Source organism: Anomalospiza imberbis, chromosome 16 (genome assembly GCF_031753505.1).
Source record: "Anomalospiza imberbis isolate Cuckoo-Finch-1a 21T00152 chromosome 16, ASM3175350v1, whole genome shotgun sequence".
Lineage (NCBI taxonomy): Eukaryota > Metazoa > Chordata > Aves > Passeriformes > Viduidae > Anomalospiza > Anomalospiza imberbis.
In genome coordinates, this window is record NC_089696.1 from 14061009 (window position 1) to 14077470 (window position 16462).

The 16462-nt window shown below is 42.9% G+C and overlaps 1 protein-coding gene across 5 annotated transcripts in view; it reads left to right on the forward strand.

Annotated features, from left to right (window-relative positions):
- Window positions 1-14410, forward strand: part of USP22 (ubiquitin specific peptidase 22) — a 90302-nt gene extending 75892 nt beyond the window's left edge. For all 5 annotated transcript variants that reach the window (XM_068207184.1, XM_068207185.1, XM_068207183.1 and 2 more), the window contains 7 exons: window positions 2330-2435; window positions 4261-4419; window positions 6507-6633; window positions 7975-8066; window positions 9484-9546; window positions 11425-11574; window positions 13505-14410. In XM_068207184.1, coding sequence (XP_068063285.1) covers window positions 2330-2435; window positions 4261-4419; window positions 6507-6633; window positions 7975-8066; window positions 9484-9546; window positions 11425-11574; window positions 13505-13547 — 740 coding nt within the window. In that variant the 3' untranslated portion in view covers window positions 13548-14410. The remainder of the gene's footprint in view (window positions 1-2329; window positions 2436-4260; window positions 4420-6506; window positions 6634-7974; window positions 8067-9483; window positions 9547-11424; window positions 11575-13504) is intronic.
- Window positions 14411-16462: the final 2052 nt, after the last annotated feature.

Consider the following 16462-nt stretch of genomic DNA (forward strand, 5'->3'; position numbering starts at 1 on the left):
ACCACATTAATGTGTACATTGATGTATTTTAAGTTTGCTTTTAGTCTTGTGCTGACCATTCTTAGAGGCTGCTGATTTCCCTGGACCAGATTTAACCCCCCAAAAAATATCTGAAATTAAAACCTCATTTGGGAGACAGAAATGTTGAAGGGAACCTTAACTTGAGCACAACAATCTAGCAGCTTCTAGTTCTCAGCTGCATAATATACCTCCCCTCAGCATCTGTTCCATAGTGACAAGTGTGTGTAGGTGGTAATCTTACTCTTTTTTCCCCTCCTCTCCAACCAAATGCCATGGGAAATAATGTTGAGTGGATAATACCCTTCTGTTTTGCTGGGAACAAGCTTGCAGGATATTCATTTGAGACCCTCTCATCACTGGTCCTAAGTGACTTGTGTAATTGAAAAGTTCTCTCTGCAGGAGGAAATGACAGTCTGCACAAGGTGTCCAGCTGGGATGGTACCTGTGATCCGGGGAAAAGCTCTCAGCACTGCTTTTCTCCTTCTGCCCCCTCAAAACAAAGCAGAGACAATGTTTGAAATGGGGAGATGACAAGCATGTGGTAGTTCTTTAAAAGGAAAAGTGGAGTTTTAACTACAACCCAGTTAATTCTATTTTGAATTTTTTTCCCTTCAGCGCTTGTGAATATAAGTGAAGCTTTTTCTCTAGGTGAAGGATGCCTTGCACAGTCTCTATCCTGTATGCTCTCTTCGTTAGCTTAGCATCATTGAGCCCTTTAAAAGCTCTTAAGTTCAGTAAGATTTAGCTGAAATTCCCATCAAGAAACGCCTCAGACAGGGTGTGATAACCCCCAACTTGAACCTCATACACTTGAAATCTAATTTTAGAGCATTTTCTTCAAGAGTCTCCTTAAGGAAACAATGTGCTTTTCTTGGCAATTCAAACAAAAGTTTCTAAAGCCTAAATCTGGCAGCTGAGGGAGAACTTTCCTGAGGCATTTAGAATCTAATTAGCTCAAGTGGCCCATTGCAGCTTAGTAGGTATCACCTATGACTGCTTTTCCACACTTACTATCCAGTGGAACCTTTGCCAGATTATTATATAATACTTTTCTGCATAATTCTAAAGCTTCATTGAAAAAAAAAAATTCTATCTGTTCCTACTACAAGAAAACTCCAGCTAGAGCACCTTAGACACATGAAAATGGTCTAAGGTCTGGTTTTAGAAACTTTTCACTTCTTCAGGTGGTTTTTTTGGACATTCTTGAGTAGAAAATAATTGGTTCTGAGAAGTAGCAGAGATCTGAGGAGTATTTCAGTATTTCAATCTTAGCATTTTAGTTTCAGAAATCAAATACTTCTCAGTAAGTTAAATACAGTGGGAAACCTGTCCAAACTTAGTTCTGTTGTAGCAGTTGCTGTTGAAGGAGATGGGAAAACATCTTGAGATGTATTTTAAGAAACAATTAGCTGGTGCTGTGTAGTAGTTGTTGTGTGCATCTCTGATTGCAAAGCAAGCCCAGTTGCATCTGTCCTGCCCAAGGAAAATAAGCAGTGGGCAGTCTGGAAATCCAAGGAAAAGGGTGTCATTCCTACTTCACCTTGGGGAATGGAGGGAGAAGGATTTGAAGCTGAGCACTGTGTGCAGAAGTGTTTGGTTATCTTATACTCTGGTTATTGTGAGAAAGTTGAGTTGGCCTAATCTCAGCACTCAAGTCCTAAAAATGACATTTTACTCCTGGGACCTGCAGTGACAGTGTGTGATGCCTGAAAGATGGGAATGTGTTCACTGTGCCTCTGGGGAAGCTGGAGGAGGACACAGCATTACCTCCTCACTTCATATGAGGACACCTTTCATTTTCCCACTGATGAAAACCTGCATGGAAGGTGCACATTGATGGAGGCAGTGGGTTGGGGGTGAATGGCTCTTAACAAACTTTCTCCCCTCATTCTGCTTGCAGAAGTTAACTGGGATAGAAGTAAAAAGTAGCATTTCCTGCTGTGAAATTAAAATATTGATTTTCATGAACCAGTTTGGTAACTCCTTTGTCTTAGGAGTTGCCAGGCAGTGCAAAGCAAACCTCTGTAAAGGGAGATAGCCTGAGCAAGGATTTAGCTAAGAACTACTATGGCTTAAGGCTTCACCTCTACATTTAGTCACCTTTTGGTTATCTTCTATATTTTTCAAAGAATTCCAATCTTGTTTCTTTGTTTTCTTCAATGCACTACTTCTGCAGGGTTCTGTATTATCCTTGTGAACTTGCAGTATAAGATTGAGTTAGAAGGAGTTACTGGAGACATAGTCCAAGACAAACCACTGTTCCCTCAGAGGATTTTTGACTTCTGAGCCTGTGTTTGCATTCCTGCAGGTGATGATAATGGGAAGAAGGCCAACAACCCCAACCACTGTAACTGCATCATAGACCAAATCTTCACAGGCGGACTGCAGTCGGATGTTACCTGTCAAGTCTGCCAGTAAGTCACTTTCCTGATCCTGGGCTCTGATTCCAACCTGTACCCCCTCCAGTGCAGTGCACTGAACCTTTCCTCCCTTGAGTACCAATAAATACTGGCAAAACTCCAGAGAGACAAGAACTCTGTTAGTGCAGCACCTTGAGGCACCAGCACAGATTTCCCAGAGAAGCTGTGGCTGCCCCAGCCCTGGCAGCGTTCAGTGCCAGCCTGGATGGAGCTCTGAGCAGCCTGGCCTAGTGGAAGGTGTCCCTGCCCATGGCAAGGGCTGGAATGAGATGATGTTTAAGGTCTCTTCCAACCAAACCATCCTGGGATTCTCTATTTCTGTAATTCTGTCAGCTAAATGCAATCAATTACCAATTAACTATCACATATTAACACATACCTAAAAAGCTGTCTGGGAAGTACTACAGGGTTATGCATACAAACCTTTTACTAGTCTGGAAAAGGTGGTTGTTTTCCAAGACCATTAAAAAAATACTTCCAAGATCTCTTTGAATTTCAAATTACATAATTGCAACTACATTTGAAGAAAATTCTGATACAGAACCACATTTTCCTTCAGTCAGGAGCCTCATGTATCATCACAAGAGGTTTCAAAGAGTCTGATGCCTAACGTAATCTCAGGTACCAGAAAAAAAGCCTTTACAAGAGTATGGAAAAACGCATTTATTGTCCTACTCTGTCCTGGAACAAGTTGACTTCTCGTTGGAGATGTTAGGTGTTGTCATAGTGCAGAAGTCAGAGTTCTTGTTTTTTGTTCTGCCTTACATTCTTGCTGTCCTCCTCATGGGCTGGGCTTGTTTGAATCTGCTTTTATTCTCAGTTTCCTGGAGGGATTTGCAAAAGATTTACTGTAAGGAAAACATAGGAAATTTTGTTCTTTGCCTGGTAGAGACACAGAATCCTTACATGATAATGCAAAGCTTGATTTCTTACGACACAATATTAACATTGATGAAATTTTGACAAAAGTAGTTTTCTTTTGAAATTGACAACTTTTGCACAAATGAAGCAGAGGAAAAAGGCATATTGAAGGCTTAATGAGATTGCAGAGTGAAAACCACTGGTTTTAGGGGAAGAGAGAACTCAAAAAATAAATGTAACAGGGAGCTTAGACCCCTGAAGTTCTCTTAAAAATACGGATGCTGGAAGAAAATATTTGAGTCAATAGCAGTTACAATTTTGAGCAGCTTTTTCCACAGTCTGGCTGTTGGCCTGTCTTCACTTGTCTTTGGAGAACTCTGATGGAGAACACAAGCTACTGCTTGGCGCAGTTATTCTTTGGCCCCTCAAATCCCAAAGGCTGTAGGAGATGCTGAGAGGAACTGCAAAGCTGAATTTAGTGCACTGCTAGACAGCAAGACTATTTTTAAAGCCTTCTCTTTTTTGAGGTAGCCTCAAGCACCATCTTCCATGTCTTGAGCAGGCAAGACCCGCTTGTAAACTAGTTGGATGGCATGTAGCCGTTATCAGAGATGTTAACTGGTTTGTACTGGTCAGTAGCGCCTCTGTCTCAAGAGCAGCTCTGCTTTGAGTCTCAGGGCTCCAGTGAGTGGGAGAATGTCTTAAATACTTTTTTTTTGCATTTAATACATCACGTACATTTCCCCAAACATTCAGCTTTTAAGTGTGCAGGGAAAGGATCGATTGTGGGCAAACGCTCTGGAGCAGCTCTGTTTTCTGTCATCTCTGAGTGCCCTCTAGGGGTGATGGAGATCCCAAAGTCCTTCAAATTAAGCACCTGGAGTGCACCCCAAAGCGAGAGAGAAACTCTTCATTTGGCTTCCTTTAAAGGTGTGTGGAACCCTTCTGTTTCCCACAGTGGTGTTTCCACGACGATAGACCCGTTCTGGGACATCAGTTTGGATCTGCCAGGCTCCTCCACCCCCTTCTGGCCGCTGAGTCCGGGCAGCGATGGCAGCGTGGTCAATGGGGAAAGCCACGTGTCGGGCACCACCACCCTCACAGACTGCTTGAGAAGGTATGGCCTGCCACAAACACAGCTTGGGCTTGGAGAGAGGGGATTTGGCTTCTTCTTGTTCTCCAGGTGGCTCTGAGCACTGGGACTAAGTGGTGCTTTGTCACAGCTCTGTCCCCAAACAGCATTTTTACTTGTATCTTTGTTGTTTGTCTGTGAGAAAGTAAGAAGGCTCAGAGCAACAATAAGCACTCAAAGCCTTTTGCCACATGATGTTAGAAAACAAATTTTACATTGGCTACTGCCAGACAATGTGGTTTTACATGGTCAAAATCACTAAAGTCTGTCTCCTTGTTCTTGGTTCTGGTGGCTGAGGAGGCACATGAAAAGAGTTTACATTGCATTTGATATTTATCTAAATTCTAACACCAAGCAGGAATCAGATTTTGCTCTGAGCACAACTGAGAGTCAGCTACTGCCAGCTTAGTTGCAGGGATACCATTAAGGATTAAAGGAATGGAGCTTTCAAAAAGAAAAGGTAATTCTGAGGCTGACACTTAGGCATCTTGGAAACTGATACCTGGGGGGAAGGTTATGGCTTTGTGTACAGTTCACTTGGATCTTTCAGCAGATTTGGAAGTCATTCTCCTGTGGCAAATGCAGATATTTGCCTGAGGAAGAGGTTACCTGGAGCCTGGAGCAAAGCTAATCTTCGTGAAATAAAAATTCATAGTCTTTAACATCTGATTTCTAATCTGCTTGACACCGTTAAGATCAATAATTTTAAGGAAATGAGGGAATTAGTACACATGAAAAATTGCTGATGCAGGAATACATCAAGAGGCAAAAACAATTGAATTTTGGTAATTTTCTTCAACATAGAGATTAGTAGAATCAAAGTTGATGATAGGGAAGGAAAACCATCCAGGTTCAAAGATACTTCCAGAAAGTATGGCTTTTGGAAAGAAGTTGAACTCTAATGGATAAAGAGGATGGATCTATGCTTTTATCCAAAAGTTAGCAAGAAAAAAGGTGTGTAACTTCATGTCAGTGTGGCCATGCAGCTGAAGGTAACCTGAAGAAGGAAGGATTGAGCAGAATTGTGACACAAAAATGGAAAGATAAGGGCATTCCAAACAACTATCAGAGCAAGTTTATAAACCTTTTTAGAGACTTATGGATAAACAAATACAAAGCAAAAGAAAGAAAAACCAAAGAATGATGCCACATAGGCCAGGTAAAGGAAATCTTGTTAATTAATCAGGAAGCTGTGATGTCATTTAGTGCTGGAGGCTGCTTTGGCCGTAGTTAGAGTGAGGATGAGGGACAAACTGACACCATGTTGCCCTCACATTCTTCATTTAATGAAGAAACATAAAGTTTTTAACTGTATTTTTGAAATAGTTCATCTCAAAAATCCTAGTTACAAGGCAGCCTCTGAAGAAATGGTTGATTTGCCTTTTGAAAATACAAACTTGGAGGAAAGGACTGAGAAAAGAAAGTCCATGGTCCTGGCCTTTCTGTGCTGAGTTTCTGGAAAGGAGGGATTTTGCTTTAGTTTGTAGTGTGAACATCGAGGTAGTCCATTTTCTGTGAGCACTTCCCTGTTCCCTAATGGTTTCTTCCCATGGCTCCTTTGAGCAGTTCTGTCTGAAAAATTTGAAAGAGATTTTTGTCAACAAAGGTTTTTCAGAAGGGTATCTGTATTTTGAAAAGAACTTTGTGTTTACAGGCGTTTCCATCTCAGAGCTTTGATCCCAGCTCTGGAGGGCTACAAGGTAGAATAGTGTGTGGCAGAAGAGTGTCTTCCATATCAATGTTTTTGGGTTTGAAAACAAAAGATCTTTCTTTGCTTTCTGTATGAAAATGAGCCGCGCTGCTGCAGGAGATGAACTGACACTGAGCTCCTTTCTCAGCCACTGATTCACTTCAGTGCAAGTTAGAGCAATGATCCATGTCACATTTGGATAGCTGAGCCACAGCACTTCACATTATTATGGTTTGATTGTAGGTTTTTCCAAAATTACTTAAAACCCACTGACTCTTGTCTCTTGTGGTGCCAGTGACCCACAAGTAAAAGCGTTTCCAGCACATGTCAAAAACCATCTGATTGTTTTGTGCATTCCTTTGCTTTTCAATATTTTTTTTAGGTTTACAAGGCCAGAACATCTAGGAAGCAGTGCCAAAATCAAATGTAGTGGTTGCCATAGCTACCAAGAATCTACCAAACAACTCACTATGAAGAAGTTACCCATTGTGGCCTGTTTTCATCTCAAAGTAAGTTCACGGGGGGCCAGCAGAGCAGAGGATGTGATTTCCTCTTTGAGAGGATGAGCTGAATTCTTGGACATGTCTTCTGGCTTTCACTGACTAAACTTTTATGATATAAATTAATATAAAGAACATTTTGCCTCGCCCAGCTAGATTTTCTATTAAGATAGTGTTACATTATCTCTGATGTAGCTTTGCAGTGTGTCTGGGGGAACTTAACCAGCTTGAATCTAAAGACAGAATGGAAGGCTGGTCCAAAACCTGAACCAGCACAGAAACCAATCTCCAGTTACACCCCCTCATCCTACCTGGTACAATTTTTACACTTTCACTGAAAGTTTGCCACTGTATTGAAGGAAAAACATGGAAAAGTTCTGAGGGAAGTCAAGGTGAATGTGCTCCGCTCCTTTCCTATACTCAGTTCAGTATTTGTATTATTCAAAATGACTGAAGATCTTTTGGAAAATAAATTACTTTCCCTAAGTGATTGGGTTGTCCTCTCTATGTAAAATGCAAATTTCATTTGGTGTGTTAACGCAAGGGAGAAACACAAAAGATAAGAATTACAGAAGTCTCAGCTTTTCACATCTGGATCTGTTGCTAGGGAGTTGTAACAGCATCACAATTGGAAAATAATTACCTTGAAGTGTAAATAGAGAAGAATTTCTGAGAAATGGAGAGGGAAGCTGCATTTAAATAGAAACTCATTCATCTCTTTCTGGTATTTGTTCCTGTTCCAATTTAATGTTCAATGAAGGAGATGAGGAGAGGGTGGTGGGTACTGCAGGCCCATTTTGGCTTAGGAACAAGGCTTTTTTTGTTAGCATATTCCATTTTTTGCCTTAATTTGAATGGGTATTCCTGTGTAGGTTTGACTCCTGTCACTTGAGATGATTGGATGGGTGGATTCAGAGTGTGACTCCAAAGGCAAACTCTGTTATCATCAGTTCTGTGAGCCAGGGTAGGCAGCAGCCATGGGTTTGAATAGCCCTGGTGCAAATGAACACTGCTTTGGGTAAAGGCTCTTAAAATATAAACTCTCTTTGTTTAATGTAATTTTTCTTCGATGTCAGGTGGGAATAGATTTGTATGCATAGATATCAAGGTAAATAAGCTAATTAATACTGTGTTACCATTGAGCCCACAAATTGTGGTTTATTTTCCTGCTAGAAATGTGTTGTTATTTACATGGACATTCCCGTAGAGCTGTTAGGAAAAATCTGGGGCTGTCCCTGCATAGTGACTGCTAATGTGCTTTCATGTTACTGTTTCTAAGCTTAGGACATTTGTAAGAAACATAAAATTTAACCTTTCTCTAAAGAAGAAACCTCTTGCCTTTGCCTGCAGCGGTTTGAACACTCAGCCAAACTGAGGCGGAAGATCACTACGTATGTCTCGTTTCCACTGGAGCTGGACATGACACCTTTCATGGCTTCCAGGTGGGTTCCATCTCCAAAACCCCCACAGAGCTGGGCAGAACTGGTTCCCACTTCATACACGTGCAGCACAAAACGAGGAGCATACTTGAGGGTACAGAACAGTGTCTATGGTGGTACTTCTGCCATGAGCTTCTCTGTGGAAGCTGTGGCTTCCATTTTTAGATAAACTGTTCAGTTTCATGTGCCTGAAGAGAATTTATATTTAAACAGGGTGGTGGGGTTTTTTAATTAATGTGTGTTATGTTTCTGGTTGCCTGTTAAATTTATAGACCCAGATCCATCCTGCCTTCAGATCCCTGCTTTGGTCCTATCCCCTCAGTGCCCACCCACCTGCCATCCTGTGCAGTTGGCCAACCTAATCCCTAACAAGTATTCCTGAAGTTATAAAAATCCTTCCTTTTTATTGCTGCACATAGGCAAATCTGGGGGTTTTTGTTTAGTACCTTCAACTTCTGTTTAGAGAATGCTGCAAGAAGCAAAAGCATAGCCCAGATTAAAATAGTAACAGCAAGACTTCTCCCACCTCCCAGGTTTGTGGAAGACGTGGCATTTATATAAATGCACCTTTATGAAAGGAATTTAATCAGCTTAATTAAAAAGTATTTGTCAGACAGTCATGCAAATATGCAAGAGGATATTCGGATTTAATTTATATCTGAAGCAGTGCAGAAAGCCCCAAACCATGGTATCTCTTAACAGAGAGACTCTATTTGATGCTGAAATTTTACTTATCATTTCAAGCTTTGCCTGCACTCCTTATTTCCCAGGAAAAAAAGCAGCTGCTTCTACCAAGAGAGAAAGGAGAGCCCTGAAGCTCTGTTAAATACTGTTATATTAAGAGTATATGGTTTATTCCAATATATTCTTGAGACTTCCTTGTTCCTCTATGGTGAATTCTCCCTGGATAGAAGAGGCTCTGCTTATGAAAGGTACCCAGCATAATGGAATAGAGATGGGATAATCAGCAGGCATAACTCAGTAGTCTGAATTTCACCAGCTAGGAAGTCAACAGCATAATCCTATTGTTGCTGTCAAAACACAAAATGAATTTAGAAGTCAGAGCCAAGATGATTGACCCATTACAAGATAAAGGATTGATGTAATTAGATAATTTCCCAGGTTCCAAATATAAATATTTTTCTTAACCTGTTTTTAATCTTTTTGGATAAAACATTTGACATAAACAGATGTGTATTTGCAGCACTGAAGCCTTGACCAGGAGGAGGAATGGTGTTTGTGATGTAGCACTGCTGTGAGAGCAAATAAAGCATCTTTAGCATCCTAATCAGCCCTTTGCTGCTCAGCTGGAATAAGGACCTGGATTCAGAAAACAGGCAGTGTGTCATGTCACAGCAATTTCCTGGGTTTGGGAAGCCACTGCTTTAAGTGACTGGATTTTTGTGTGTGTGTGTTGCAGTAAAGAGAGCAGAATGAACGGGCAGTACCAGCAGCCGACGGATAGTCTAAACAATGATAATAAGTAAGTGGTACATTCCATGACTCCTATTGTGAAAGGTAGCTGCCTTCTAGAAGGAGATAGTGTTCTTTATATCCTGCAGTGCCAGCGCATTACCATATCTGACAGCACAGTAACTCTGGAACGTTGCAAAATAAAGCTTCACTCACTGCAGTTCCTGCCCTTCCATGGGGCTGTGGCAGCTGTTCCAGAGCTGAGGGTGATGCCCTCAAATGGTCTGTGGGCAAAATGAAATGCTGTGATCACAATGTTTATTACAAGGGATGGGTGTTTCCTTGAAATATTCCTCTTCCTATTGCAATGGCAAAGGGAGTTCCAGAGGACCAAAGAAAGTTAACAGAATGCTGACACTCAAAGTCAGGAGTAGATGATCCCAATAATTCTGGGGTCTGTTGGTCAGGTATTGATGATTCCAGTCAGAATAAATGATGGACTGGTGTGGGACTTGCTCAAGAATGTAAAGGGGGTCTAATTGAAACCAGTATCCATTGCTTTATGGGAATAGAAATGGTCACACAAACCTTACCTCTTCAGTTAAATAAGGTTACAAGTTTCATTGCTGCTGTTGTGTATTTAAATTCAAGGCACTTGGTTTGCCACTAAAAGTTTCAGTGAGAAACTGGAACCACACAAAGATGTAAAACCAAACTCACCAGGTCTTAGTGCAGGTGTCACCAGGCAGGTACCAGGCAGGTGTTGCGTGGGCCTACAGCTTGAATCATTAGATGTGGGGTGTTCAGTAGTGCTAGAAAAGGTCTGGAGGTAACACAGCTGATCACTTTTGAGATTTGCACATGCCTTAACTTGGAGAAATTGTTAAAAATGAGGCAGACTTAGGTAATGAGAGCAAAGGTGTCTGGATTCCTCAGGGATCTGGGTGCCAGGGAACAGCTGGGGCAATGTCAGAGGGCTCCAGCTGGGATTGCAGTGTGCTGTCCATCCTAGCTGGATCATGGACTCCCCTAGAGAGGGTGGCTTTAAATCATTGGCTCTGTAGGCAGTCAGTGAATAGGTGCCTTGTTGTGGCACCACTGTGTCAAAAGAGTTCTGTGAATTTTCAACTTGAGTAGGACAATATCAAGTGAGATTAGAGAGATTATTTTACCATTGTGAAGCTGTGCTTGTGTCACACACAAAGTGTGAGGGAAGCACTTTATGAAAGAGTTAAACAGAGTGGAAAATGCTTGAAAAAGAGCCATAGTCTATTTAAGACTGGAAATAAAATCTTACCTTAGAACAAAAGAGCCAAAGACTTCAGTCTTGCACTTTTGAAAAAAGGAAAAGGAAAAAGAAAACGAGAGCAACTTGCTTATCAGTATCTTTTTTAGAACAGAGGTGGCCCTGCAAGTTTTCAGGCAAATGCACAGCAGCATTTGAGAGCTGGAAGTTGAGTCTGAATATATTCAGTATTTCAAAATAAGTACAGGCTTTGCAGATTAAGGACAGTTAATCAATTCAGCAGTTTATCATTGGAAATATCCAAGATTACCTCCTTCCCCATACATCAAATGCATTTTTTTCTGCTTCACTAGAATAAATGAGGGAAGTAGAAGGTCAGACTGGATTATCAGTGGTCCTCTTCAGGAATGCACCAATATTGATCTATTTTAGAAGCAAATTTGGTAGCCAGTATTGGTAAAGCTGACAGTGATCACCAGACTGGAGAGCTGCAGAAATAGACAAGAAGAAAAAATTTTAAATTTTTTTTTCCCTGGGCAAGGCCACCCTCTTCCCAGCTAGTGTTAAAGCTGGTGTTTTAGTGATGGATCAGATCCTTTACCATTGCTACGTGTGCTTATGAACAGAAGTTTCTGCCTGTCTGAAATGCCCATCGTTTTCCCCCTTTTGATGCACATATTCATGGTGTGTTTTCTGTCCCAGGTATTCCTTGTTTGCAGTAGTTAATCACCAGGGAACCTTGGAGAGTGGGCACTATACCAGCTTCATCCGGCAGCACAAGGACCAGTGGTTCAAGTGTGATGATGCCATTATCACCAAGGCAAGCATTAAGGATGTGCTAGACAGTGAAGGGTAAGTGGTGCCCTGGGAAGGGGAAAGGAAGGCAAACTTAGACCTTTGTTGGCTTTTCCTTACATTAAAAAACCCCTTTTGATCATAGAGAAGGGCAATTTCTCTCTTGAATATCCCCTTTAATGCTCAGTGCTTCAGCATGGAGAGTGCACAGTTACATTTATCCATAATTGCTTTATAACCCTGGATTTGCTGAAGGAAAGGGAAGGACAAGGGACATCAGGTGACTGCAATGTCTGGAACTGGTGCTCAAGTCCAAACTCCTGCTAATGGAAGGGATTCTGAAAACCAAAGTGATGTGATCACCCAGTGCAGGAGCAGTGCTTACCTCTGTGACACAATCCAGTCTGTGCCTGCAGAACCTGTGGATTATGATAAGTGTAAAAGATTTGAAGGAGCCATTAAGGAGGTGCTGTGACCCAGAATAGCAAGGCTCCATGGGAGGCAGGTAGAGAACATGAGCTGTTTCTTAGCTCATGGCTTTAAACTAATCTCAGATTGACATTATGGCTTCTGATATTTATATTCTACAAGCTTTGGGAGGACAGGGCAATATTTTTCAAGGGAAGCACTGTGGAATTCCTCATTTGAGGGAAACACTGGGGACTGGTGTATGTTCCAAGAAAAAAGCAACTTAAAATCTGAAGTCTTCATTTTGCATTTTCAACCATGGACTTGGGACTGCAGAGATAAGTCTTTACCATTCTTGTTTTAATTATTCATTACATTTTTAAGGATTGCTGCAGGCACAATGTTCAGGTTGTAATTTTTTAAATGGATTTTCCCATTTTTCCTTTTTTTAAACTTCAATGGGGAAGTAAAAACAGAAATCTATAATACCTGAATTTTAGTGTTAAATGACTTGACAGGGAACTGCTGCTTTGAGGTGAGCAGAGAAATGAGTTTGTTGTAATTCAGTAACACATGCCTGGTGCTCAGGTGGGGTTAAGCCCATGGAAGAACCTGCCAGAGGCAAGGAGGAGAGGATGTACAGCACAGCTATTGCCCATAAGGGCTGGTTTGAGCCTTGATGCATTTCCCTGGTTCAGATAAAGGCTGGCACGGTAGCTCTGTGTCGTGTGAGGGAATCCATAGGGCTTGGATGGAATTGGAACGTCTCAGAAGTGCTGGGAGGACTCCCCAGTGGCTGTGTCAGAGTGGGTTAGGGTTGTGTGGAGATCAGTCCTCTTGTTCTGTGTGACTGCTGAGGGGCTGGGCTCCCTTCTGTACCAGTACACACACAGCATTTAGGGTCAGGAAGAACTTCATCCTTCAAAACACCAGATTTGAGTGCAGATTGACACATCAGATATTTGACTGGGACATGAGTGTTCACCCACATGGCTGCTGCTTCATTTTGCTTCTGTTCCAGCAAATGGGAGGCAGTGTGCAGTAATCCTGGTCTGATCTCTGGTAGTGTGACTCTAAAGCATCAGCTATCTCTTAAAGCACCTTTATTTTGTGTCACATTAGTGTTAAATGGTTGCTGCCTCTCTGAGCACCAACAGAATCCAATCTTCCAAAGTTTTCAGGTCCTGGGTAGATTTTATAAGGTTTGACTCTTTCATAGAATCATAGAATGGTCTGGCTAAGAAAAGACCTTAAATCTCATCTCACTCCAACCCCCTGCCATGGGCAGGGACACCTTTCACTATCCCAGGTTGCTCCAAGCCCTGTCCCTGGCCTTGAACACTTCCAGGGATGGGGCACCCATGGGGTTTCTCTTTGATGTACAGCTGTTCAGTTCCCTGAGTTGCTGGTAAAATCATGTCAGCTGGCTTCCCTCCTTCTCATCCCTGGTTAGTGTCCCTGGAATTGCCTCAAATTGAAAAGAAAACAAAAATTAACAGCCCTCATGTCTTATGGTTCCATCAATGGAAGCTCATTTGCTTTGGCACAGAACTGATACTGTCCCTCTGCTCTCTTCCAGATATTTGCTGTTCTATCACAAACAGTTCCTGGAGTATGAATAGCCTTATCCAGCAGCTTGTCAGATGTAAACAAGGAAGAAACAAGGCAAGCCTTCTGAATCGACACACAAACCTACCTGAAAAGAAAAGACCCATTACAAACCAACTCGCACTGAGCTGTAACAGGACCTACTTGACACTGACTCACAGCCTGGAGAGTGAGAAATGAACAATGTCCGACGTGTGTGCAGTCCCACGAGCACAGGAAGGGGGAAAAGAGGCTGCAGTCAGTCACTTAACAGAGGAAATATAAAATGAAAGGAATGCTCTGGGTGGGGGAAATGGGAGCAGAGGAGTCCGGGCACTGGTACATCTCCTGTGTTCCTCCAAAAATGTGTGTGGGAAGGCAAAGGATTCTACCCTCATCTCCATAAAGCATCTTCTCCATTTGGTGCTTCAGCTCCAACGACCAATCATATAACAGTTAAAATTAAAAATCCAAACCCATTTTTTTATGCATATGGGTCTGAAAGCAGTAGAGTGGAGGAGGAGGGGATGAGACAACTAAAGGACTTTGCAAGTATCTTTTTATTTGTGAATTTTAGTTATTAAATAAATACAGTATGAAACTATTAGGCTCTTTTTTTTCCAACAACCATAAAAGAAATCCTGGATTGTGGAACTGAAGCTGCAGTACTCAGACAGGTTTTCAAGCATGCCTGCTTGCACAGGTAATGTTCAATGCCATTGGACTGCTCATTCAAAAGCATCAGCACAGATTCTGTTGTTTGAGCCCTTTTTTGTTTTGTTTTCTATAAATAGCTATTTTCTTAATTTTTTTCCTTTTATTCCCTTTTTTCACGAGAATGAAATTCATAAATGCAACCATCAGTAAAAATGAATGAATTGGTGTGTTTATACTGTAAGAGTGGTCTTGGTTCTTTTTGGTTTTGTTTTGTTGGGGTTTTTTTAATCTTGTGAATAAGTTTGAATTTCTCAAAAGTGCTTATTTTGTTGTTGCTGGTTTTGGGCTTTTTTTTTTTTCCCTGCTGCTTTTCAAAGGTGGATTTATATATATCTGACACTTGAGAGAACCTCAGTGGTGAAAAATGTACCATCTGTTGGGAATGGTCGCTGCCGGGGCAGCTTTGAGCGATGGATCTGCTGCTATTGAGCCCTTCTGCAGTGCTCTAAGTAAACAACACATTTTCCTGGTATGTGCTAGGCTGGTATTGGTTCCTTGTATCCTCCCACATGGATTAACTCTTCACGTGCTCTTCTCCTCTTGCAGTGGCACAGCCTGTGTGTCGGTGTTCTCAGCTCGCAGCTCTGGGGCCTTTCCTCCCCCTCCGTCGCTACCAGCAGGAGCTGCTCGTGCTGGATCTTGCTCTCGGGAGCTTGGGCTTGGGGGTGGAATTGCAGCCTGGGAGAGGAAGGCTTCAGAGCAGAGCTGGAAGAGCAAAAACAGCTTTGTTCTCCCGTGTGGAGAGGGTGAGGTGTCAGTTGTGCACTGTGTAAATTGGTGGCGCACCGAAAGTCACAGAATGGTTTGGGTTGGACTTTCAGGATCATCTTGTTCCAGCCCCTGCCATGGTCAGGGACACATTCCGTTATCCCAGGGTGCTCCAAGCCCCATCCAGCCTGGCCTTGGGCACTTCCAAGGATCCAGAGAAGCCACAGCTTCTCTGATCTTGAACCTCTGCATAAATCCCCAGGCAGCCATTCCTCAGCCTTGCCAGTGTGGAAAGGCAGGGAGGGATCCAAGCCTTTAGTTCTGTGCTCCAGGACAGATACAGAATACAGGACAGATACACCTGTTAGGTACAGGTGTCTAACACAGTCTGATAAACAGAAAAACAGGAAAATAAGGGAACTGAGTGTGTTTGGGTTTTGAATTACCATCTTATAAGAGCAGCTGAACAGGTGGAATTCTTTTGATTTGCACACAGACTGGAACAGTACGAGGAGGTTTTGTACATCTGTGACAGGGCACAGAGGAGGAAAAGACAAGTGGAAGCCCCTCGAGCCAGGCCCGGGAGGTTGGGTGCAGTGTGGGAAGAAAAGCCAGAAAATGATTTTAGCTACATTTTCACGTCCCTCAGCCACACGAGTGGAGATAAAGCTTTGCCTGATGCTGGTGCCTGATGGAAAAAACAGAAATGTGAGAAGAATTGGTTAAACCCTGGGCGGGGGATCCTGCTCAGAATCAGTGCCATTAATTCCATGTGTGGGGGTGCCCCAGTGCTGCCAAGGCCATCGCGTTCCTTCCCTGTGTAACAATTTAATTTCCAGTTGTGCTGGGTGCCGCCCGGTCGAAGCTGAGCGTTCCTGCACTGGGGAGATGGGAGATGTGCCATGGGAGATGTGCCACGAGAGATGTGCCACGAGAGATGTGCCACGGGAGATGTGCCACGAGAGATGTGCCATGAGAGATGTGCCATGGGAGATGTGCCATGAGAGATGTGCCACGGGAGATGTGCCACAAGAGATGTGCCGTGAGAGATGTGCCATGAGAGATGTGCCATGAGAGATGTGCCATGAGAGATGTGCCACGGGAGATGTGCCACGAGAGATGTGCCACGAGAGATGTGCCACGAGAGATGTGCCGTGAGAGATGTGGCATGGGAGATGTGCCGTGAGAGATGTGCCATGAGAGATGTGCCATGAGAGATGTACCATGGGAGGTGTGCCATGAGAGATGTGCCGTGGGAGGTGTGCCATGGGAGATGTGCCATGAGAGATGTGCCATGGGAGATGTGCCATGAGAGATGTGCCATGAGAGATGTGCCATGAGAGATGTGCCACGGGAGATGTGCCACGAGAGATGTGCCACGAGAGATGTGCCACGAGAGATGTGCCGTGAGAGATGTGGCATGGGAGATGTGCCGTGGGAGGTGTGCCATGAGAGATGTGCCATGGGAGATGTGCCATGGGAGATGTGCCGTGAGAGATGTGCCATGGGAGATGTGCCATGGGAG